The sequence below is a fragment of the Lepeophtheirus salmonis genome, chromosome 9 (assembly GCF_016086655.4).
Source record: "Lepeophtheirus salmonis chromosome 9, UVic_Lsal_1.4, whole genome shotgun sequence".
NCBI lineage: Eukaryota > Metazoa > Arthropoda > Copepoda > Siphonostomatoida > Caligidae > Lepeophtheirus > Lepeophtheirus salmonis.
Genome location: NC_052139.2, coordinates 16,560,822 through 16,580,517, shown reverse-complemented (window position 1 = coordinate 16,580,517; position 19,696 = coordinate 16,560,822). Strand labels below are relative to the sequence as shown.

The window sequence follows — 19,696 nt, the reverse complement described above, 5'->3', positions numbered from 1 at the left end:
TTTTATTGTATAAGCCAACAAAACGAGTTACGGTCAAGAGGTCAATATCTTGACCTCAAAACAATACGACATGTACATTTTCAATTTCACTCAAATTTATTATATGTTAATTTGTAATATATCATAAACATATACAGCAAGTTTTTAGAGATGCATTCGATTCTACTTAATTACTACATGCTAAAAGCCAAGCATATATGCATATTGCAAAAACCCGAGTATAATATTTAGTATATAAACCCAGAAATTTGCTCTACCTACACCCACATTTTCATCCATGCTATTTAAGTGGAATCTAATGCATCTCTAAAAACTTCCAAATCCTGAACTGTAGGACAAAACAGGCTAAAATTTTGGATTTTGGAGTTTTTACCTAAAATTTTATATATGTGCTAAATTTGATAAAAATCGAAGATGGTGCTATTTTTGAGTGATTGATTTGGCTTGGAATTATCCCAAAATTAGTCAAAGAATACAACTGTATATATTTCAGGATCAATTTGGAGAAAAACAATTCAAGCCTGCTTTTGTATTGCCCACATAGAGGAAAAAAACTCAAAAGATTTTGTTCCTATTTTCTAATTATCTTTTTTATATATTATTATGAAAGTAAATTATATATATATTTACTCAATCACTTATAATCTTAAAGATTTGTATGTGCCTGACAGCCTCAAAAACATAAGAAATTAAATTTTTATTTTTTATTTTCGTTAAAAATATAATGTGAATGTGTATTTGTGTTTATTTTTTTAAAAATAAATATCACTAGAGAGAAGAGAGAGATGATGATGACGTCAAGAGAGACATTTGAAAATTAGGAAATCTTGTTTTTTTTATTATTTATCTCTTTAAATATTATTTCTTTCTACACACGAACTCAGGCGGGATTTCCTACCTCCCCCTGTATTTACCGTGTATACGTATACTTTGTCCTTAGAGGAAGGTACAAGGACGTTCCTCCCGCCTATTCAATTCTTCTATTTTCGTACATTATGATTTATGACCTAATATTATGTTGAACGTACATGTATGTAGTAAATAATAGCAGTGTAATGTGGGGGAAAATGGCGTAAAAGAAAAGAAATGTGGGGGTTTGAATTGACCAATAAAAGAAGTAGGGAGGAAATAATGAACTAATAAATAAATATATATTGTGTCCGTACGTATCTGGACTCTCATAAAATATTGATGGTATAACTTTTCTTTTATTTCATTATGCCCAACCAACTATGTAGTGCATCAATACAAAAGCAAGCCACGAGTAACAACAAGTTATGCAAATTGCAGATAAATAGGCTAAAATTGAATTTTACAATAGAAGAATTCGTAATTGAGAATTATTTTTTAAAATTGTGATATCGGGGTCAATACAATACAAGTTTCTTAAATAAAATACAGATTTAAAAAAATTGAAATCATCATTATTCAGAAATAAGGAATAGAGGTTCGAAGCTTAATTCTGTTAATTAAATATTTGAGTTACGGCAATTTGCCTTCACACCACGATATGTTGTAAAATTTGGATTTTTCCACTTTCTTGATTTTTGTTCAAGATTATTTTTATGTTAACGAACCACATTTTGACCAAAATAATCGTCGCATGAGCATCGCTAATGAGCTGTTGATAGACATAAATGATTATCCTGATTTGCTCAAAAGGGTTATAAATAATGACGGCTCAGGAGTTTTATGGTTATGATATCGAAACCAAAGCCCAATCGTCCAAATGGAAGAGCCCAGGATGTATAATAAAAATTGTCGAAAACGCAAAATACTTCTAACCATTATACCTCGCAAAAACATTCTTTTTCGAATGTACTAACATCCAAAAATAAAAAAGCCTAGCATACCAAATATACGTTGCCCGTGAAATTTGAAAAGTTGCCTTACTTTTTGAACACATTTCGTATTCTTATGAGTTAGATCAAATAGAATTGAAGCATTAATAGTACTCAAATTCATCATTCCTATATATAATCCTTCTTACTCGTTCTAAAATGTATTTTATACGTTTGTGAGAGAGGATGCGTCTGACGTCATGAATGGACACCCCATAATTTAAATTGCCCAGCAATCGAATGAGAAATATCCAGTTAACATGAAACGAAGCTCTCACTACAGAAACAATAAATTTAAATCTTTTTAAATAACAATATAAAGTCATAAAAATTTACCTATGCGCTGATGAAGGGCCTCTATATATATATAATACTCATCATCGTCCATTTAATCACAAATATATATAACCATTAGTGTTGAGACTCGGTCCATGACCGAACTTTTTTTTTATTCGGTCTTAAATGATTTTTTATAAACCGATATGAATTCGATATTTTGGCCCAGACCTCGATTTAAGCCTTAGAATAAAATTTAATATTATTCAAATGGATGAATAATTTTTTCGGTTGTTATAATAAGACCATTTTGTTCGCTCTTAATTTATGAACCAATTTTATCTACTATATTGGAAATCGGTCTTTGGTATAGCAACAAGACTCTGCACCTTATCTGGTCTCATATAGTTCACTGAAAGGGCTGAGTGAGCACTGCTATGACTTCATTAGGTAGAAAATGTTGCCCCAGTAGTCTGGATCTTCATAAAATGGATCATTTTTTGGGGGCTTCATTGAAACTAAAACAAATCGAACTTCAAAGAGTCTGTGACAACCTCAATCAATGAGACAAGGACCAGTATGCTAATGAACTACACAAGCAACGCCTGCCACTACTTCCCGGATTGTATCCAGACCGTGATAAATGCTGGAGACAGTTACATCAAATTAGCTATTTATTAAGATTCACATATACAATTCCAGCCAATTTTCAAGTAAACTCAACGAAAAATGTAGCCACACTGACAATTTAAAGATTTATGAAAAATACGCCAATTTGATCTTAACACCCTGTATATATCTAGATTTAGTATTGTGGCTCAGTCCAAGAACGAGTTTATCTTCAGTTGGATCTTGAGATATTTTTCTTGGCCAATTTGGACCTATGTATATTATAGTCTAAATCACGATATCAAACCGTAGACAGTAATTTAAACGTTTTCTAATCGTGGACTCATTTCTTTGATCTGAACCTAGGTTGCAATGTTCTCACCATTTCAGATTTTTGAGAAGTATAAATATGAATTATGCAAACAATTTAACTTCATTTAACTTTAACGTCATTGTAGGTCGACGTTCACAATTTCGAAACACCACTGATATTATCAAAATTCATATATCTAATAGGTCTAGACCATGTATTAAAAGAGACCTATCGAGACTGAGTATTTCTCTTTTGACATGCTGTCCAGTGTTTGTTTTTTTTTTGTTTTTTTATCTTCGAACTTTTTTTCACGAAGAAAAATAAAAAAGTTATCAAAATCAGTTGGTAACTATCTGATTTTTAGTCCACTTCTCCCAACTGTGCAATTATTAATAAAAAGAGCGATTTAAATTTGCTCAATCAGGGTTCATAATATTAATATATGAGAAAAAGTAGAAACATCAACAGCTGACAACAAAATACAGTGTTAGTGAGATAGTGCTGTTCCAGAAAGAAATTCTTTAAAGGACCGAATAAATTCGTTCCACAATGTATAGTGATGGAACGATTTAGAAAAATCCCGATGCCGACTCCAATGCGATTTTAGTAAAAATGAGCGATGTTAGTTTATATTGTAGAAATAGTTTATAAACAGATCCATAGTGATGATGAGCAGAGAAAATGACTGAGGGACGCCCAGCAAACTTGAAGCGATAGTCCTCTGGTTCAATCAACGTTGTGATGGGTCTATGAGAGGCAAAGATTTTAACTTTGCTGTCTTTTTTATTTATAAAGGGAAATGTGTCTTTTAAGGGATCATATGTTAAGACTTGGGTCCTTTTAGAGACTCGGAAGAAAGCTCCACATCCATTAAAATAAGTATTAAATCTCTTCAATTTCTTTTCAGTAACCATATCCAGACCTTCTCCTCCAATATCATTGTCCCCTGGAATGTAAATGGTTCGAGGAGCAGAGTCCTTGGAATAGATACTATAAAACCGATCCACATAGCTCTTGTAAACATCTTCATCATCTGTGGTACTCGCCTCATCTATGAGATCTCCAAGAAAAATGATGATGGAGGGTTTATAAGCCCAAAGCAGCCATTGGAATGATATGGACAAGTACCGATCCGATTCTTTAATATTTTAAATAATAGTTAAAAAATACTATTTTACTATAAGGGTCATCCACAGGATTATATTAAAGAGAGGGGGCTTGGTTTGTGGTATTTCTTTTTTTGAAAAAAAAAATTAAAAATAATTTTTATTTGAAAAAAAATTCAAATATACAATAAGAAATTTAATTTTTTTTCAAAAATGCTCAACTAATCACAAAAATAATTAGTCTTGTCCCCTGAGCTGAATTTTACTGCATGAGTATTTTCGAGTTTCTAAAAAAACAAACTCGTGGAATTACGAGCTATACTCGCTTGAACACTCGTCACTCCCTTGAAAACATTTTATTCGCCTGAAAACTCCTTACTCGCTCTTACACTTTTTTCTCGCTAAAAAATTCGTCACTCAAAAAAATAATATTTTTTAAAGAATTAATGAAACAATTGTTCAACTGCATAGAGTATGTGTTTTTGGAGATAAAAGATTTTCAGAATCTGAATTATGACAGTTATAAGATATGCAAGGATGACAATTGTCAAATCTTGTGGTTCAACTATTGGCTTGAAAAGATAAAAAGTACTGTTAAAGTCACAAACTTCACCATTACTTTCCTCATGATTAAAATTTTTTATGACCAATGAATTATTACTGTTTATCGAATACCAATAAATCTTAAAATATTAAGCAATAAATTTATTTCAAGATTTAACTACTATTTAATCAAAACAAAAAAGATAGTTACAAAGTTAATTTACCCAAATACTGAAATGCTGCAAGAGGAATGATGATTATAGTTAAGCTTAAATCTCAAGGGATACGAATTTGTAGCTAGTACAGTGAAAATCAGATTTTAACATTCGAATTTATGTTTAATAGCGGCCGCTCCCTCATACATTTACAAATATTCATTAGTCTAAATTAATACTTCAATTTTGTCGTATGTCTATTGGTCTGAGGATGACTTTTGAGTGTGTGCTTAGTAAACTGTAAAATTCCAAGCAATATCCAGTACTCCCCCAAGACTTATAACATTCAAACAACTATTAATTTTAAAACAAACTGGGATTTAGAGTACACATTTCACATTAGTCAACATAGAGTTGCCTCTGAAAGAAGTCAGTTTGGGAAGATTTACATGATATAAAGGGCTCGAAAAAGAAAAACTGAGATCCCAAGTTTTGACGAATTCCGAGTGGCATAGGCTTTTTATGCCTACGAGTCGAGTTTTTTATGTCTTTTTTATTTACTTCATAATTACCAATTAACGAGTTTTGCTCAAGGCACATCACTATAAAAAAATTTAATGTTTTGAAAAAAAAAATTCAAATATTAAATGTTCCAGTACAAAGAAAAATTTCGCAATCACAAATTAAACATTATTTTCCCGATGCCGATTCTAGAAAAAAACACCTGATTCTCATATTTCCGATTTCGATTAATCTTCCCGTCACTAACTAAATATCATAAAGGTCTCAGACCGGTCTATTATTTTCAGCCTACCCCAACACTAATATATAACTACATACAAATTATAAACAGTCTACTCAATTAATCCTTTTTTCCCGTTAGTTGGCAAATGATAAACAATTATAATATTTTATACGATGACTTTTCTGTGGAGTTTTGTTAGGTAAATTACCCTACATTTATTCCTACATAATATGTAATTACTTATTTATTTACTATTTTTATGACGTCATAAAAAGAGATTATTTTTCTCTGACAAGTTACAATTAAATCATTTTTTTTAAGAAATTGCCCCTTATTAGACACTTGTAATTTCCTGAACGTACCGCCATGTCATGTCATCCATATTTCTGGAACTCCAATTAGCATATTTTAGGCTTTAAATATCCCTACTATAAAATAAAAAATAGTTAGAGACAAAAATACAGATTGAGGACTCATAAATTAGAATGCTCTTCGAGAACGTCTAGCCTCAGTTCTAAAATTTCTAAAAACATCTATCGAAAAACGTTCAGAACTTTTTATTTTAACTAATATATAGTTTAACAAAATATTACGTCTGGTATGTTCAAAAACACACAACAAATTGACGTGCTCACCCTTACCATTTAAATAATGTTTGGCAGGAGTACAACTTAGCTGTCATGACGTTACATTAGATTTACTGCAAGCCGCTTTGAAACGAAGAAAATACGAGAGTGGTCTGAAAATTTTCCAACCTCAACGTGGAGATGGCAGTACTTTTATATAAAAGGTAGTCACATCTATTGTTTCTCGGTCCTTATTTAAGACCGAGGACCGCAGTCCAGTCCCACTTGTCGGTCCTTATATAACTTATATAACAGTAACAATATAATATGTTCGTATTATATTGCATTACAATGTAACAAAATAATATTTTAAGTACATATTTCATATATCTTATTTGGGTAAATAAATCATCTATATTTTTATGAAAAGTTCCAATGATCGACAGGTCTAAGGAAGGATCCTAAAACTGGACTGGTCCAGATAAATAGGGACAGACACAACACTGGCCACATCTATCTAGCATCTGTTGACAGTAACTCAGGAAAGTTTCAGCCATTTTGGACGTGCCCGTGTGGAAATGGACCAAATCGAGTATCAAACTGTCATAAAATATTTGTTTTTGAAAGTTTAATCTTTAAATACATTCAAACAATAGCAAAGATATATAGACTTGTTGTGCTAAAATTTGACACGGCTAAGTTAGTACACCTCGGAGTAATTGCGCGAAAAATACATTCAGAAATAATGTTTTGTATCTTTGTTAGGTGGAAAAATTTATTTATGAAGAACATTTCACTTCGTATGGCGATATTGTAGGCCAATGTACGCAATTTTGAAACACTTGGCAAGTGTTCATCAATAGAATTGTCTAAACAGAACTTTAAATGAGACCGATTTTTATTTTGGGAGATTGATCTACACCAAATATATCTTTGGGATCCATCTAGATCAAGCATTTTCTCAGGGTGAGGACTCAAAAATTAGAATCCTCTTGTTGTTGTGTTGAAATTTGACTCGTCAATACAACTCAGAGTAACAAAAGTGTCACGTAAACAATTATTTTGCAGAGGAAACCGCCGAGTACTATTGGGAAGGATTACAGAGATCGGGGCATTCCTAGAAGTATGTTGAAATACAAAGAGATTATGTTGAAAAATAACGTAAAATATTTGAAAAAAAATGTTTTTATTAGGTGGGAAACTTTTCAGACCACTCTCGTTAATGCAATTCTGCTCTTTATCTAGCAATGATATAGACAAGAATGACTCTGATTTCGATTCTTAATTCTACTCCCTGTCCAACAAGGACTCATACTTATAGCAATCCAGATCATCATCAGTGTTACTCTTTCACGCTCTAGTGATTAATTTATACTTATATGTTTTCTCTTCATGATAAATGATAACAGCTTTGGATAAATAAGAATCTTGTTCAGGTTGCAATTACAAAGAGAGCACGATCTTCTATTGTTATACTTTTAACATATAGGCGTGAATTAATTATTCGTTTGTTTACATATCCGAGGATAGTGGCTCCATTTAATAGTTATTAGCAGTTTGTATACTTATTTATTTAATACTTTTTTTAAATTTCTTACCCCTTGAAAAAAACTAGTTATTTCATCAATGCCTTAGTATATGTAGCTTTTTATAGCTGTAAATTTTAAGCATTTTGGGCATGTAAAAAAGAATAGAAAATGTAAATCAATATACCATTTAAATAATTTTTTGGAGGAGAATAGCTTAGCTTTGAGGGGATTTTATTAGATCAGGTGTATGCAGCCCTGAGAGGTTGGAAATATAGATAAATATTTCTCCGTATCAAGTAAGAACATGTGCATAAATTACTACAATGTCGTTCCTCTATTCTAATCAGACTCAAACAGGGCTTATAGTAATAACTTCACTATAAATGATTGTATTTACTCTCCCTAATTCATGACCATTCCTCGTTAGCCTTTATATTTAGAGTTAGACGTTCTTTTCTCAAGAAAACATGTTGTAAAAATATAACCGCTTGTATATTAAAACAAAGAAACGAAAAATTAACGTGGTGATCGTGACAATTTAAAGAACATTCTGGACAAGAAATCCTTAGCTGTTATGACGGTTTTTTTTTTTTTTTTTAATTAGCTGCAATCTACCGTGAAAGGAAGAAAATAAATGCTAAATCCCACAACGTATTTAGCAATGAATGATATAGGCAGGGATTACTACATTATCGATCCTAAATTCTACTGCGAGTCCAAAAATGACTCGCACTTATAACTTCCCAACCAATCCTCAGAGTTACTTTCTCTCATTCATGAACTCACCCACTTTAAACCTAGACGTTATCTCCTCAAGACTTACAGATTTCGGTAAAATTAAAATTTTGCTGAAAATGAGTAATGTGTTGTATACTCTATTTTTAAATCGAGTTTTTGATATAGAAGAGACTGAGAAAAGTTGAAACAGGTCTAAATTATTTATGAATAGCTTTTAAAAGTTGGATTTTTTTTTCTTGACAAGTTGCAAACCAAAAGAAAGGAGATCAAATATATAAATGAAGAATTTATAGTCGTACTGGTAATGATGCTACAATAAGTGAATTTTCATTAAATATTCGTTCCGTTAATAAAGTAATCTGGGATTATTTCAATGGGAACTAATGATATATATCAAGTAGAGTTATTAAAAAATGAACTGCTGCTAAATAATAAGAAAAAATAACGTTTTAACCCTGACAATTTTAAGATGTGTGAAAAGAAAGCAGCTTACCTGTAATAAATGATTATAATATTAACTGCAAGGAAAGGAGGAGAACGAAACTAAACACAAATCACAATCTGTAACCACATAAAGGCATGAATAACTACCATGTCCATTCTCGATTCCACTCCGAGTAAAAACAAGACTTATAACTTCCGAACCAATCCTCATTTTTACACTCCGTCTTTCGTGAGCACACACAATTTAAACATTCTCACAAAATATATTATAATAATAAAAACTTTTTTTTAAATTTTAAAAAAACCTGCTCTGGTTTCAACTAAAAATAGTTTAGCATTTGTTTACAGTCATATTTTTTACAACTATATAATTCAGAAGCTAAAAAAGAGATAAAGCACGGCGTTACCTGGCCTACACAAAAAATCCCCTAAATATTTTGTTATCAGCTGTCAATTCTCTCCTTTCGTTTGATACGCCATAGCTATTTCATAATGTATTATTTTTGATAAATAAACAAAGTAATATACTTGATCAGCAATGGCAAATTATTCAAATTTATTATCAATACAACCGTAATAAAAAAAACTGATTTATATCGTCAAATCATTTTCAGTGAATGAAGCTCATTTTTGGCTCAAAGGCTTTGCTGATATGTAAAATTTGCGTTATTGGTCATGTATCAATCCACAAGTGCATCACAAAACGTCATTACATCCAGAAAAAATTACTACTTTGTGTGGAATTCATGCTGGAGGGATCATTGGGCCATATTTTTTCGTTGATGATGATAATCACCACGTTACTGAGGAAGGAAATTTTTATTTCACTATGATAATTTTTTTTTTTTTTTTTGCCCCAATTGCAAGGTTTCGACAAAAAAAGACGGTGCACTTGTAAAATAGAAAAAGTTACAATCAATTTATTGGCAAAGAGGTGTAGTCGAGGGGTTGGTATTATGGTTGTAGTAGGGTCAAAAGTGTCAAAAAAAAGAGTTAAAAAGAACTCAAGATACTCATTCAAAAGAGTCTTGCAACGGAAGAGATCGATTTCTTTCATAGCTGGTGTCAAAAGTACTCTCACAAGGTTCTTTCCACACAGTTTCTTATTAGTTTTATGGACAGTCTGGTTTTAAATTCCAAGATCTTTTGCATGAGGCTTCATGGACTTGAGAGGATTAGTCCGGGATCTTGTTTTTTTAACTCCTCCGGATCCAGATTGGCCTTTTTGAGAGAGGCATTCTTCCTCTCCAACGTTTTGGAATGCGGATAGCGTAAAAGGTGGTCCCAGAGACGCCCAACTGCTTGGATTGCACAAATGGAAATTCGTTGATCACGTTCCAATGTAATTTTCTTGACTTGTACGTAAGCTAAAGAGATCTTGTTTGCTTTGTTTTATAACTAAGTGATTCTGATTTTATATATCAAAATATGAATTAATTTTAACAACTCAACCTTCATTCATTATTAAATCAGTAAGTGTTCAAATTTCAAATTTTCAAATATGAAGTAAAAAATATATAAGATTTTTCTACTTTTATTGATTTTTGTTTAAGATTGTTTATATGTTGCCGCGCCATATTTTTATTCTTCTACAAATTATCTCCCATTTTTATCAACTAATTGTTCTTATTAATCCTTTTGGTTTAATAAGAACTATAAAAATATATTAATCAAACTTTAAGTATCCAAAATTCCTCATCACAATAAAAAATTAGAAATGAATAGATTTTATGGTTAAAAGGTGTCATATCGGAGCCAATTTAGGTATATTAAGCCAAATAAAGGTTTTAAACAATAGCTAAAATTCTTGGAAATATTAACGCATCCCCGAAGTTTGAATTAAAAATCTTTAAGTGACTCAAATATGTACATACCATATTGGCCTGTTTATATTAATCAAATAAAAAAAAATACATTTGGATTTTCTCTTTTTCTTAATTTTTGTTCAAGATTGTTTTTATGTTCACTCACGAAATAATACATTGATTAATCAAGTGAAGGAAGACTGACTATTGTTATGTTTTAATTAAAAACAACATGGCTATATAAGGTACCTGTATCTATCCATTTAAACGAAGGTTAAAGCGCTCATAATATACCTCATAAACGCTTTTTTGGGAAAGATTATTATTACATCAATTTTTTAGATACTTATTTGAGGGGATTCTTTGATTCCACATAAGATCTTTATCAAAGAACTCTCTCGTACAACGACTTTTGTGTGATAACAATTACATATAACAATAAAAAGTAAATTCTTCATAAAATCTATACTTACAAATAGCGAGGGAAATGGGCAAAGCGTATGGAAAAGAACCTTTTTAATATTTTATAAGGAAAAACCTTTGTTGGATTTTTCACTATAATTTATTTCAACACTTTTAAAGTGACATACTTTTTAACATAAGCAAAAAAATATCTTTAAAACACACGACTGGAGTGGCTGTAGCCCCCCCAAAAAAAAAAAAAAAAAAAAAGGATAATAAAACATAAAAATACATATGTGTGTGAGATATGACGTTTTTCAAAACTACAACTATATCCTTTTCTATTAAATTAAATTTACATTCACAAACTTTTAAATCAATTTCAGATATCTATTAATGATCTTTTCACCCATTGGAAGAACTGGTTCGAATAAATGGACATGATAACAATAATATTGTTCTAATATTTTTTTTAAAAACAAAAACTCACAAAGAACGATTCGTGGGATAAATCAAGTTTTGGTCTAATATTTTAATAGAAAGTATTTATGTATCCATTTAGGTACCGTTTCATATCCTCTTTGGGATTTTATCAACAATCAACTAATTTTACAGTGATGAAAATCACTTTGACATACTTTTGGGGCATGTTAAAAAATTAACCGAAAATCAACATATTGACCCAGAGAAATTAAGTAATGTTTTGAAGGAAAGCACCTTAGCTGTCGTGCCGTTTCATTAGATGAGCTACAAGCATCTGTGAAAAGGGGGCAGAAGGAGATAAACAAGGACATGGGTAAGTATTACTCTGATGCCGATCTCAATTATCAGGAGCGTCCGCATGGGTTGTTCAAATGAAGGAATGTTTTCTCTTAACTAGAATTTGTTTTCGTCATTATGCAAATTATGCAGTAAAGCAAAAAATTTAATTTTTTTTTTGTCAAAAGCTAGGGTTTTTTGAAATTATAGTCCTCAAAATTTTATTTTGTGTGAAAAGCTATGGATTTAAAAAAAAAATCTGAATAGTTAAGGATTTTTTTTTTTTTTTTTAAATCCGAAAAATTTATATTTGAAATTTATAAAATTCCCTCAAAAAAAAATTAAATTTTGAAATTTTCTTCAAAACAATTAACATTTGAAATTTAATTAATGCTAATTTTTATTAAATAAATTAACATTTGAAATTTAATTGTTGCAATTTTTTTTGTAATAAATTAAAATTTTTGTGAATAGCTATGGATTTTTGAAAAAAATTTAATGTTTTGAATTTTTGAAATTTTTTCCCAAAAAATTTAAATTATTTAAAATATCCATTAAAAAAGAAACGAGTCTGGACTCGAGCAATTGTTTATATATATTGAAACCAAATTCCTGAGCTCTGGAAGCTTTTTTTCTGTTTTTTCGCTAATAAATTGATCTTTTTCATAAAGAAGATCGATTCGCCGTATATCAAAGTTTTCTTAAGATATGGGTTGACCATTCGAATATTTACCAAAAAAATTAAAATTTAAAAAATATAGATATATTGTACGCGGAGAAAGGGAGAACGTATATTAATTACGAATTAAAAAAAGGAATTAAGTCATTGAAAAAGAAGAAGAGGATTAGCAAGTTAGTCTTAGTATGTATCTTCATTATGGTTGAAGAAGGAACATGACACATTGCCAATGGGAATGGCAATAAATACATCACAAGATCAGACATTTAATATATATATATATATAAATTGCCAAAATCAGTATTTTCACATGATCAATTATATGTTGTATTTTCTAGAGTGTCAAAAGGGGGGTGCAGCTGTATATATCAAATGGACAAAAACAACAAAAAATGTCGTATTCAGGAGGTTTTACAATAGAAATAACCAATTATAAATGTATAGTAGACCGTTTCAGTTTAGAATTTTAACATAAACAAAATCTTTTAAATTTTTAATTGACCATCTTTAAAATAGCGTGTTCGCAATAGTATACTTTACTATTTAATATGTCAAAAACCCTTTATAAGAATAATATTATTTTGAGAGCATTCTAATTTTTTTTTAAACGACCTGCATACTTTCAAGGTAATAATTCATGTCAAGTATAAATTAGTTTGGGTCATCAACATTTGTCTGGGGTGTCAACATTACACATAGGTCTGAGTAAACCCGATTTCAAAGCGTAAAATATATTTTTGAAGCTTTAATTGGTCACGCCCTTTAGTGCGTGGCTTTACTCAAAATGTCATGTTCATTATAGCAGGTACATATGAATTAAGAATGTTTTAAACATGGTGCTTCTCCTTGAGGATGAATTTTCGGTTATTTTTGTACATGTTTAACTCTCTGTTAGGGCACTGGGATATTATACACCCCAAGATTTATAAAAAAAAAAGCTTCTTATTCCTTTGAATCTACATTTTATCGCAAATACTTTTCAGTCATAAGGTAAATCGACTAGAAAAAATTGCAACACAGTCTGATTGACGTTAGCGCACAACTTTTTTTGATGATGTCACTACGGAGCCAAGTTCAGTGTCAATTGTTAACTCAATTTATTCCAAGAATTATATCTTCTTCTATAGGTACTAGGCGTATTTATGCTGTGGCTACCTATAAAAATCCATCATATGGCCACCATTTTTGTATATTTATTTGTAAATTTATGTTCTGACTATTTTTCATTGAAAACAACTTTTAATTTATTTTTGAAATAATTTTAGTACCGTAATCGTCAGAGGTTAAAAATTTAAACGAATAGTATTGTCTGATGATAAAAATAAATACTATATTCTGTATTAATACAATTTGTTTTATCTAATTTCCTGCTAAATTGGCTCCTCTATGACGTCATCATAATAGCTAGGAAAAACAAAAGCAAAAAAATATATTATTTATCTTCATAATACCGTGTTTAGCGAATTTATTCAACGTTCTGAATAAAAATCGTTCACTAAGTTTAACTTTTTGATTTCATAGATTTCTTTTTTTTCATGTAATATTGTAGGTATTATTTCACTCACTTATTAAACTCAACCTCGTCAAAAAAGGGTATTAATTTGATTCCCATAAAGTAACGAGTATTTTAATAAAAATTTTAGAACAACATAAAAATTTGATGGTTTTACTATAAATATAAAAAATATATCTTGTTAAAACGGCATAGACATATTGTTAAGAATATTTTAAAATAATGTTAACGATATTTTATATTCATACAAGTATTTTTAGTATTTTAATTCATATTTACTAGTGCAATAAGAATGGAATAATAAAAAATTGAATTGTACAACTGTTTATCATGTAATAAAATACGTTTTATTTTTTAGGTTTATTTTTATCCAATTCACTAACTACGTTATTAAAAGGATCCTCACTAACAAAGGTTACAAAGGGGTATTACAGTTGCACTAAACACTTGGATGACAAAAAATCTCTGCAGAAGAAGTAATCATACCAAAACTGATCCAAAAGATACTTCTATGAAATATATTTACAAAGAAAGTTTTGCTTTTATCCCATGTGTCTAAGTGTCGGAGCAACAACAAAAATAACTGAGACCGTTAAGAATTTTTAAGAGGTCGAACTAATTCGTTTTATTAAAGAATTTCGGTCTGAACCGGTCGCAAAGAAAAATGTGTTACAAGCAAATTGATCTGGTCTGGTCATATTTAAAAGTTGGTCTAGACCAGTGGTCGGGAACAGGGGTAATGGAAGTGATCGAATTTTGAAATTTTTTTCCAAAACCAGGATATTTCAGATGGAAAACCGTTGGCTGTGGAGGGAATTCGGGGAGGCAGTTAGAGGTGAATGGTGAATGCGAGGAAGACTGTAAAGCTTAAAAACTTTGAAAAATAACTGATGAAAGAAAAAAAAAATTATCGTGAGAAAAGATAGGAGATTTTTTTTTTAAAGGATGCTTAACTAAAAAGTATATATGTATAGGGTAGGGTAGAAAACTTGGACTGTTAAGTAATGTTTATTTTCTCATTATGATGAAAAGGATTAGTGATTATTTATTTAATACTCTGTTTCCGCCGTCTTTTCTACATAAACAAACTATACTAATCATAATAAAGTCATATATATATCATAATCAATACAATATCATAACGTAAATTCATTTGACAGAAGAGTTTTGGTAAATACAGCATCAATATGAAGTGCTTCTACAAAGAGGAACATCCCTATGAGAAGCGCCGTGCCGAGGGGGAAAGATCTGTCGAAAGTATGTGGAGCATGTTCCCGTGATTCTGGAGAGGAGTCCCAAGGCTCAGATTGGGAATTTGAATAAAAATAAATATTGTTGCCCTCAGATTTATTGGTAGGACAGTTTTACTTCCTTATTTGGAAAAGGATGAGCATCAAGGAAGTGCATCTTCGGGTCGCAGGACCCGAAGATGCACTTTTATTCTTCATCAAAAAATTAATTCCACCTGCTTCCGCGTCCATGGGATTCCTATATCAGAAATATTGGGAAAGTGATTGCTTTCTCTACATTGCCTATTGAGACGAATCCGTCTATGGATAATGATGCATGATGGACCCCCCAGTCCCCCTTCGCATGTTATTCTATTCATTCATCTTAAATAGTCCCCACGATCATTAGGTTCAGACTACTATAGTACTAGTAATAATCATCCTTGTTCATAGATTGATGCGTTTTTTCTCCGTATATTTCTTTGGTGTGTTATTTTTTGTCCGTCTTCCCTTCCCCCTTTCTGTTCGAAAGATAAGAAATGTTCAAATAATATAATCTTCTATTAAAAAGTACTTTTCATGTGTTATAAATAAAATAAAATAAAAATTATAATTTTTAATTATATATTAATAATATAACAATGTGTTGATCAAACGTTGTGTATTCATAAAAACCATATCAATATTTTTTCTCCTCCTGTCTATTCCTTTGTTTATTATTTTAAGATGCGATATACATTGATTTGAAATAGAAAACAAAAAATACTAATATTTTAGTCATTTCATCATCATGAGCGAGCAACAAGCGGAGCGTAACCCTGAGAACTTGTTGCAGAGTGATAATTGTAAGTTCTTGTTGGACTCAGAGTAGAATTGAGGATCAACATCTGAGTAATTCTTGCCAATTGCCAATGCCCTTTATACACAGGATTTTCATCTCTTCAAAAGTTATCAAATTGTCAGGGTTATCATCTGATTTTTGGGGGTTTTTACATGCCCTTTATCAAATTTTCTACAATAAGCCCCTTGGGGAGTTTACATCGGAATAATTTCTACCTATGTTCACTAACAGATGGTTAACCAAGATCCTTGGAGTTTCTTAGATTTACTATAATTAAATGTCAGGTTAGACATGTGTAAATGCTCATATTGAATAATATATTTTACGCTCAATAATTGATTATAATGATTTTAAGGAAAAATAAAACAAATTATGTTTGAATGTGAGTTGCCCATTTTTTTATTTGAAAAAATGTCACTTATCCTTCAAACTTACGCCTCATTCTTCTCATTTATACAACATCATTATTTAAAAAATGTATCGTTTCCTAGGAATTGTAGACAATTCTAGAGAAAATCTCACTAGCGAACTTTTAAAAGTTCATTTATAACATTGAACAATAACTAATATGGCGTTCGAGGAAGAAGAAGAAATGACGTCAGTGTCTCTTTCCGACTAAGAACAAGAACTGAGGGGGGGATAAATGCAGCTCTGTCATTAAAAGTGATGAAGCCTGACATGCATGGATATGCTTCGTTTACGCAAGTGAATCGATCAAGCATCTACTTAAACAGTGTGCTCCACAGAAGATGGCGAGTCAATTTATAAAATTGTCCGTTCATAACTTTTCAAAAAATTAATTCAATGAAATGAATAAAAGAGCTACCCTGCTTCAATTAGAGCTTGATAATATTTTTTTTTATAAATGTAACCCCCTCATGATGGCTACTTTTTATTAGGGATTTTATTAAATTCAGGTAATTATTAAGTTCACTTAAGGCTTGAGCAGCAAACATAATGGCTCGGAGATACACTTTCATTATAAATACAAAAATTCCATAACTTTTGCTCCTCTTTGGCTGTCAATTTGAATTTTGATCAAAACATCCAAATTTTTAGAGAGTATAAAACTTTTGATAGACATCGGGCGTGGTGTATAGAAACTAGGTGACATAAATTTTACACCTCGTGGATGCACATCACCAAGGAATATATTTGCGAGGTTAAGGAATTCATTATATTCGTGTCAAGGAAGATTTGTCTCCATACATTTCTTCGAATAACAAAGGGACTCTTGTCGCACATCTTCTACAAGACTAGCTATTTCAAGATCTTCAATTCCAGTATCATACTTGTATGTATTAATGGATGACCATTTTTCTTGAAACCTTTTCAACATTCTAAAATCAGGAGAAGATGTAGTTCTAAAACATGACGACTGAAATGCTGTACTTCTGATTAATTCCATAAAGTGGTGTCTACATGCGAGAGGTAAAAGGGTTTTTCCTAGATTTTCTGAAAAAGAACACAAGCTCTAGCAGTTCTACCCGTATTTGATTTTTTTTGTGTCAAAGCACATGCCTTGAATTTGATTTTTTTTGTGTCAAAGCACATGCCTTGAATTTGATCACGTTTTTTTTTGTCATAAAAAATTTGAACAAAATAGCACTGCTCAGAGATTTTATCTTAGTTTAAAATATATTAAAGTTCAATTACTTTACTTATTAGTTAAAGTTTGGCTATTAAAACTTTATAGATCAAGTCAAGGTCAGAAAAAGGGGAACATCCATGCAATGTGTATTTCTTAATACTCAATTATTAAATGGATTTAGCTTATTAAATATTTTTATTTGCAAAAAACATAAGTAAAAGGTTGGAAAAAGGTCAAATTTATCCTAACTTAACCTGATTTTTCTATTTCGAGTAATAAACTAATAATTGCTAAGAATTTGGGACACCTAAATTCTTATTATGAATATCATTACTTTTAAAGAGCATCAGATGGGCATAACAGCAAAAAATGCAAGTCTTTGCGCTTTTTGACAAATTAGCACAAAACTTTAGTTAAAAAACTATAATATATTTTCGATAGTAAATTTATTCAGATAAATTTCTTGTATCATAAGATTTGTTGCAACACGAAGTGTTTAGATGAAATTTAGGTAAAAAAAACTCCTTTTTGGAGTTAAATTTTAAAATTTAAATTAAAATTTATATAATTTGGAGACATTGAGCTACCTCTAAATGTTTTTTAAACCGTTCAAAATTTGTATACGATGTTTTTAGTATAAAAGAAAAAGTTTGCAACCCTCGCAGTTTCACATTTCTCAAATTTAAAAAATAAGCTCCACCCTATAAGAAAACAAACAAATTCATTTTAAAATATAAATTTTATATTATCTATCAAATCTGTAACATATACTGATAATGAGTATGAATTGTATTTATATACATAAAAGACAAATAATAAATACAAACAAAAGCTACTGCGAACTTCCTTAAAGTGAAAATAAAGTACCGAAAGAATTATAATGGTTTCAAACCGGTCTAAGACTTTCAAATAGCAAACCAACACTAGTTCTTAGACTTAATCTCCCTTTTCTTAAGCCTTTTATCAAAAATAGCCTATTTATAGATATTATGAACATAAACACATTTTAATTAAATTTGTCAAAAGGTAATTTTATGATTATATTTTCATGTTTGGATATATTTATGTATATATTGATTAAAAGATTAATTATAAGTATTATCCTCCGTTTAATCCCCACTCACTCACACAAACATTATCGGGTAGTTTATCAATGGCGTCACTCTCTCCTATTGTTGTAGTATCTGACATTAGGTACCTTCAACTATTTTTAATTAGAAAATTTTCTTTAAAACATTTTGCCTTAAAGCCATTTGCCTTAAGGATATTTCGCTATAATATATAAATAAACTAGAAAAGAGTTCTGCAGGGTTTCTCAAGCCAAGGAAAGAGCTAGAAATAACATTGAAAATGGTCAATGTCATTTCTTCTTAATGTTTGGACCCATTTAGTGCAGGCATGCATTATAATATAGCACCTGTAGTGTATATTATATTAAATTTATTAATATATTACGATTTAAAAAAAAGTGGTGTTATAAACTTCAAATAACATACCAACAAATATCCATGGAAAGATTTGAATAAATGAGACGTCCATCATTTAATTTTTTCTACAACCAGAACCTGACATCAAGTGACTACCACCTGTTCCTGTCTATAGACAACGCGTTTGGGGTACAGATTTTCAATCACTAGAGGTCTGAAAAATTGGTTGTCCGAGATTTTTGCCAATAGAGATAGAGGCTTCCATAGGAAGAGCATTTTAAAGTTATATTCCCGTTAGCAAAAATTTCTCGAACAGAACGCTTGGACTAATTCAGATGATTGTAACAATTCTTATAGATGTAATAAAGCGAAAAATACAAAAGTATTTTTTCGCTGACCTATTATAATAATATAAATAAAGGTTTATAAGTCGTTATTGTAAATTGTTTGTTGAAATTGATGTTCCCTATGAATTTTTAAATCCAAATATTTTAGAAGATATTAGTGTAATAGAAGAGAACACGTCTTTACTTTGAAGTTATCATGCAACCCTTCACCCGAAACAAAAACAGAGATAAAATCCCA

General features: G+C 30.5%; 2 protein-coding genes across 4 annotated transcripts in view; both read right to left on the bottom strand.

Moving 5' to 3' along the window:
- Positions 1-19,696, bottom strand: part of LOC121124713 (far upstream element-binding protein 3) — a 58,725-nt gene that overhangs the window by 8,050 nt on the left and 30,979 nt on the right. For 2 of the 3 annotated variants that reach the window (XR_011781947.1, XR_011781938.1), the window contains exon 10: positions 19,181-19,509. The gene's annotated coding sequence lies outside the window, so the exon portion shown is untranslated. Of the gene's footprint in view, positions 1-18,711; positions 19,510-19,696 lie in introns of those variants that run through there. The other variant, XR_011781946.1, reaches the window with a different exon arrangement.
- On the bottom strand, positions 1,545-18,875 carry LOC121124391 (uncharacterized). Its single transcript, XM_071891177.1, has 2 exons — positions 18,809-18,875; positions 1,545-4,177 (listed from the first exon to the last, which is right to left on the bottom strand). The coding sequence occupies exons 1-2, from the start codon at positions 18,873-18,875 to the stop codon at positions 3,609-3,611; spliced, it is 636 nt and encodes a 211-aa protein (XP_071747278.1). The 3' UTR covers positions 1,545-3,608.

Coding starts and splice junctions, on each gene's coding strand:
- LOC121124391 (XM_071891177.1), bottom strand. CDS start 18,875: ATGTCAGATACTACAACAATAGGAGAGAGTGACGCCATTGATAAACTA. Junction 4,178..18,808: donor ACCCGATAATGTTTGTGTGA/GTGAGTGGGGAT, acceptor AAAATATTAAAG/AATCGGATCGGTACTTGTCC.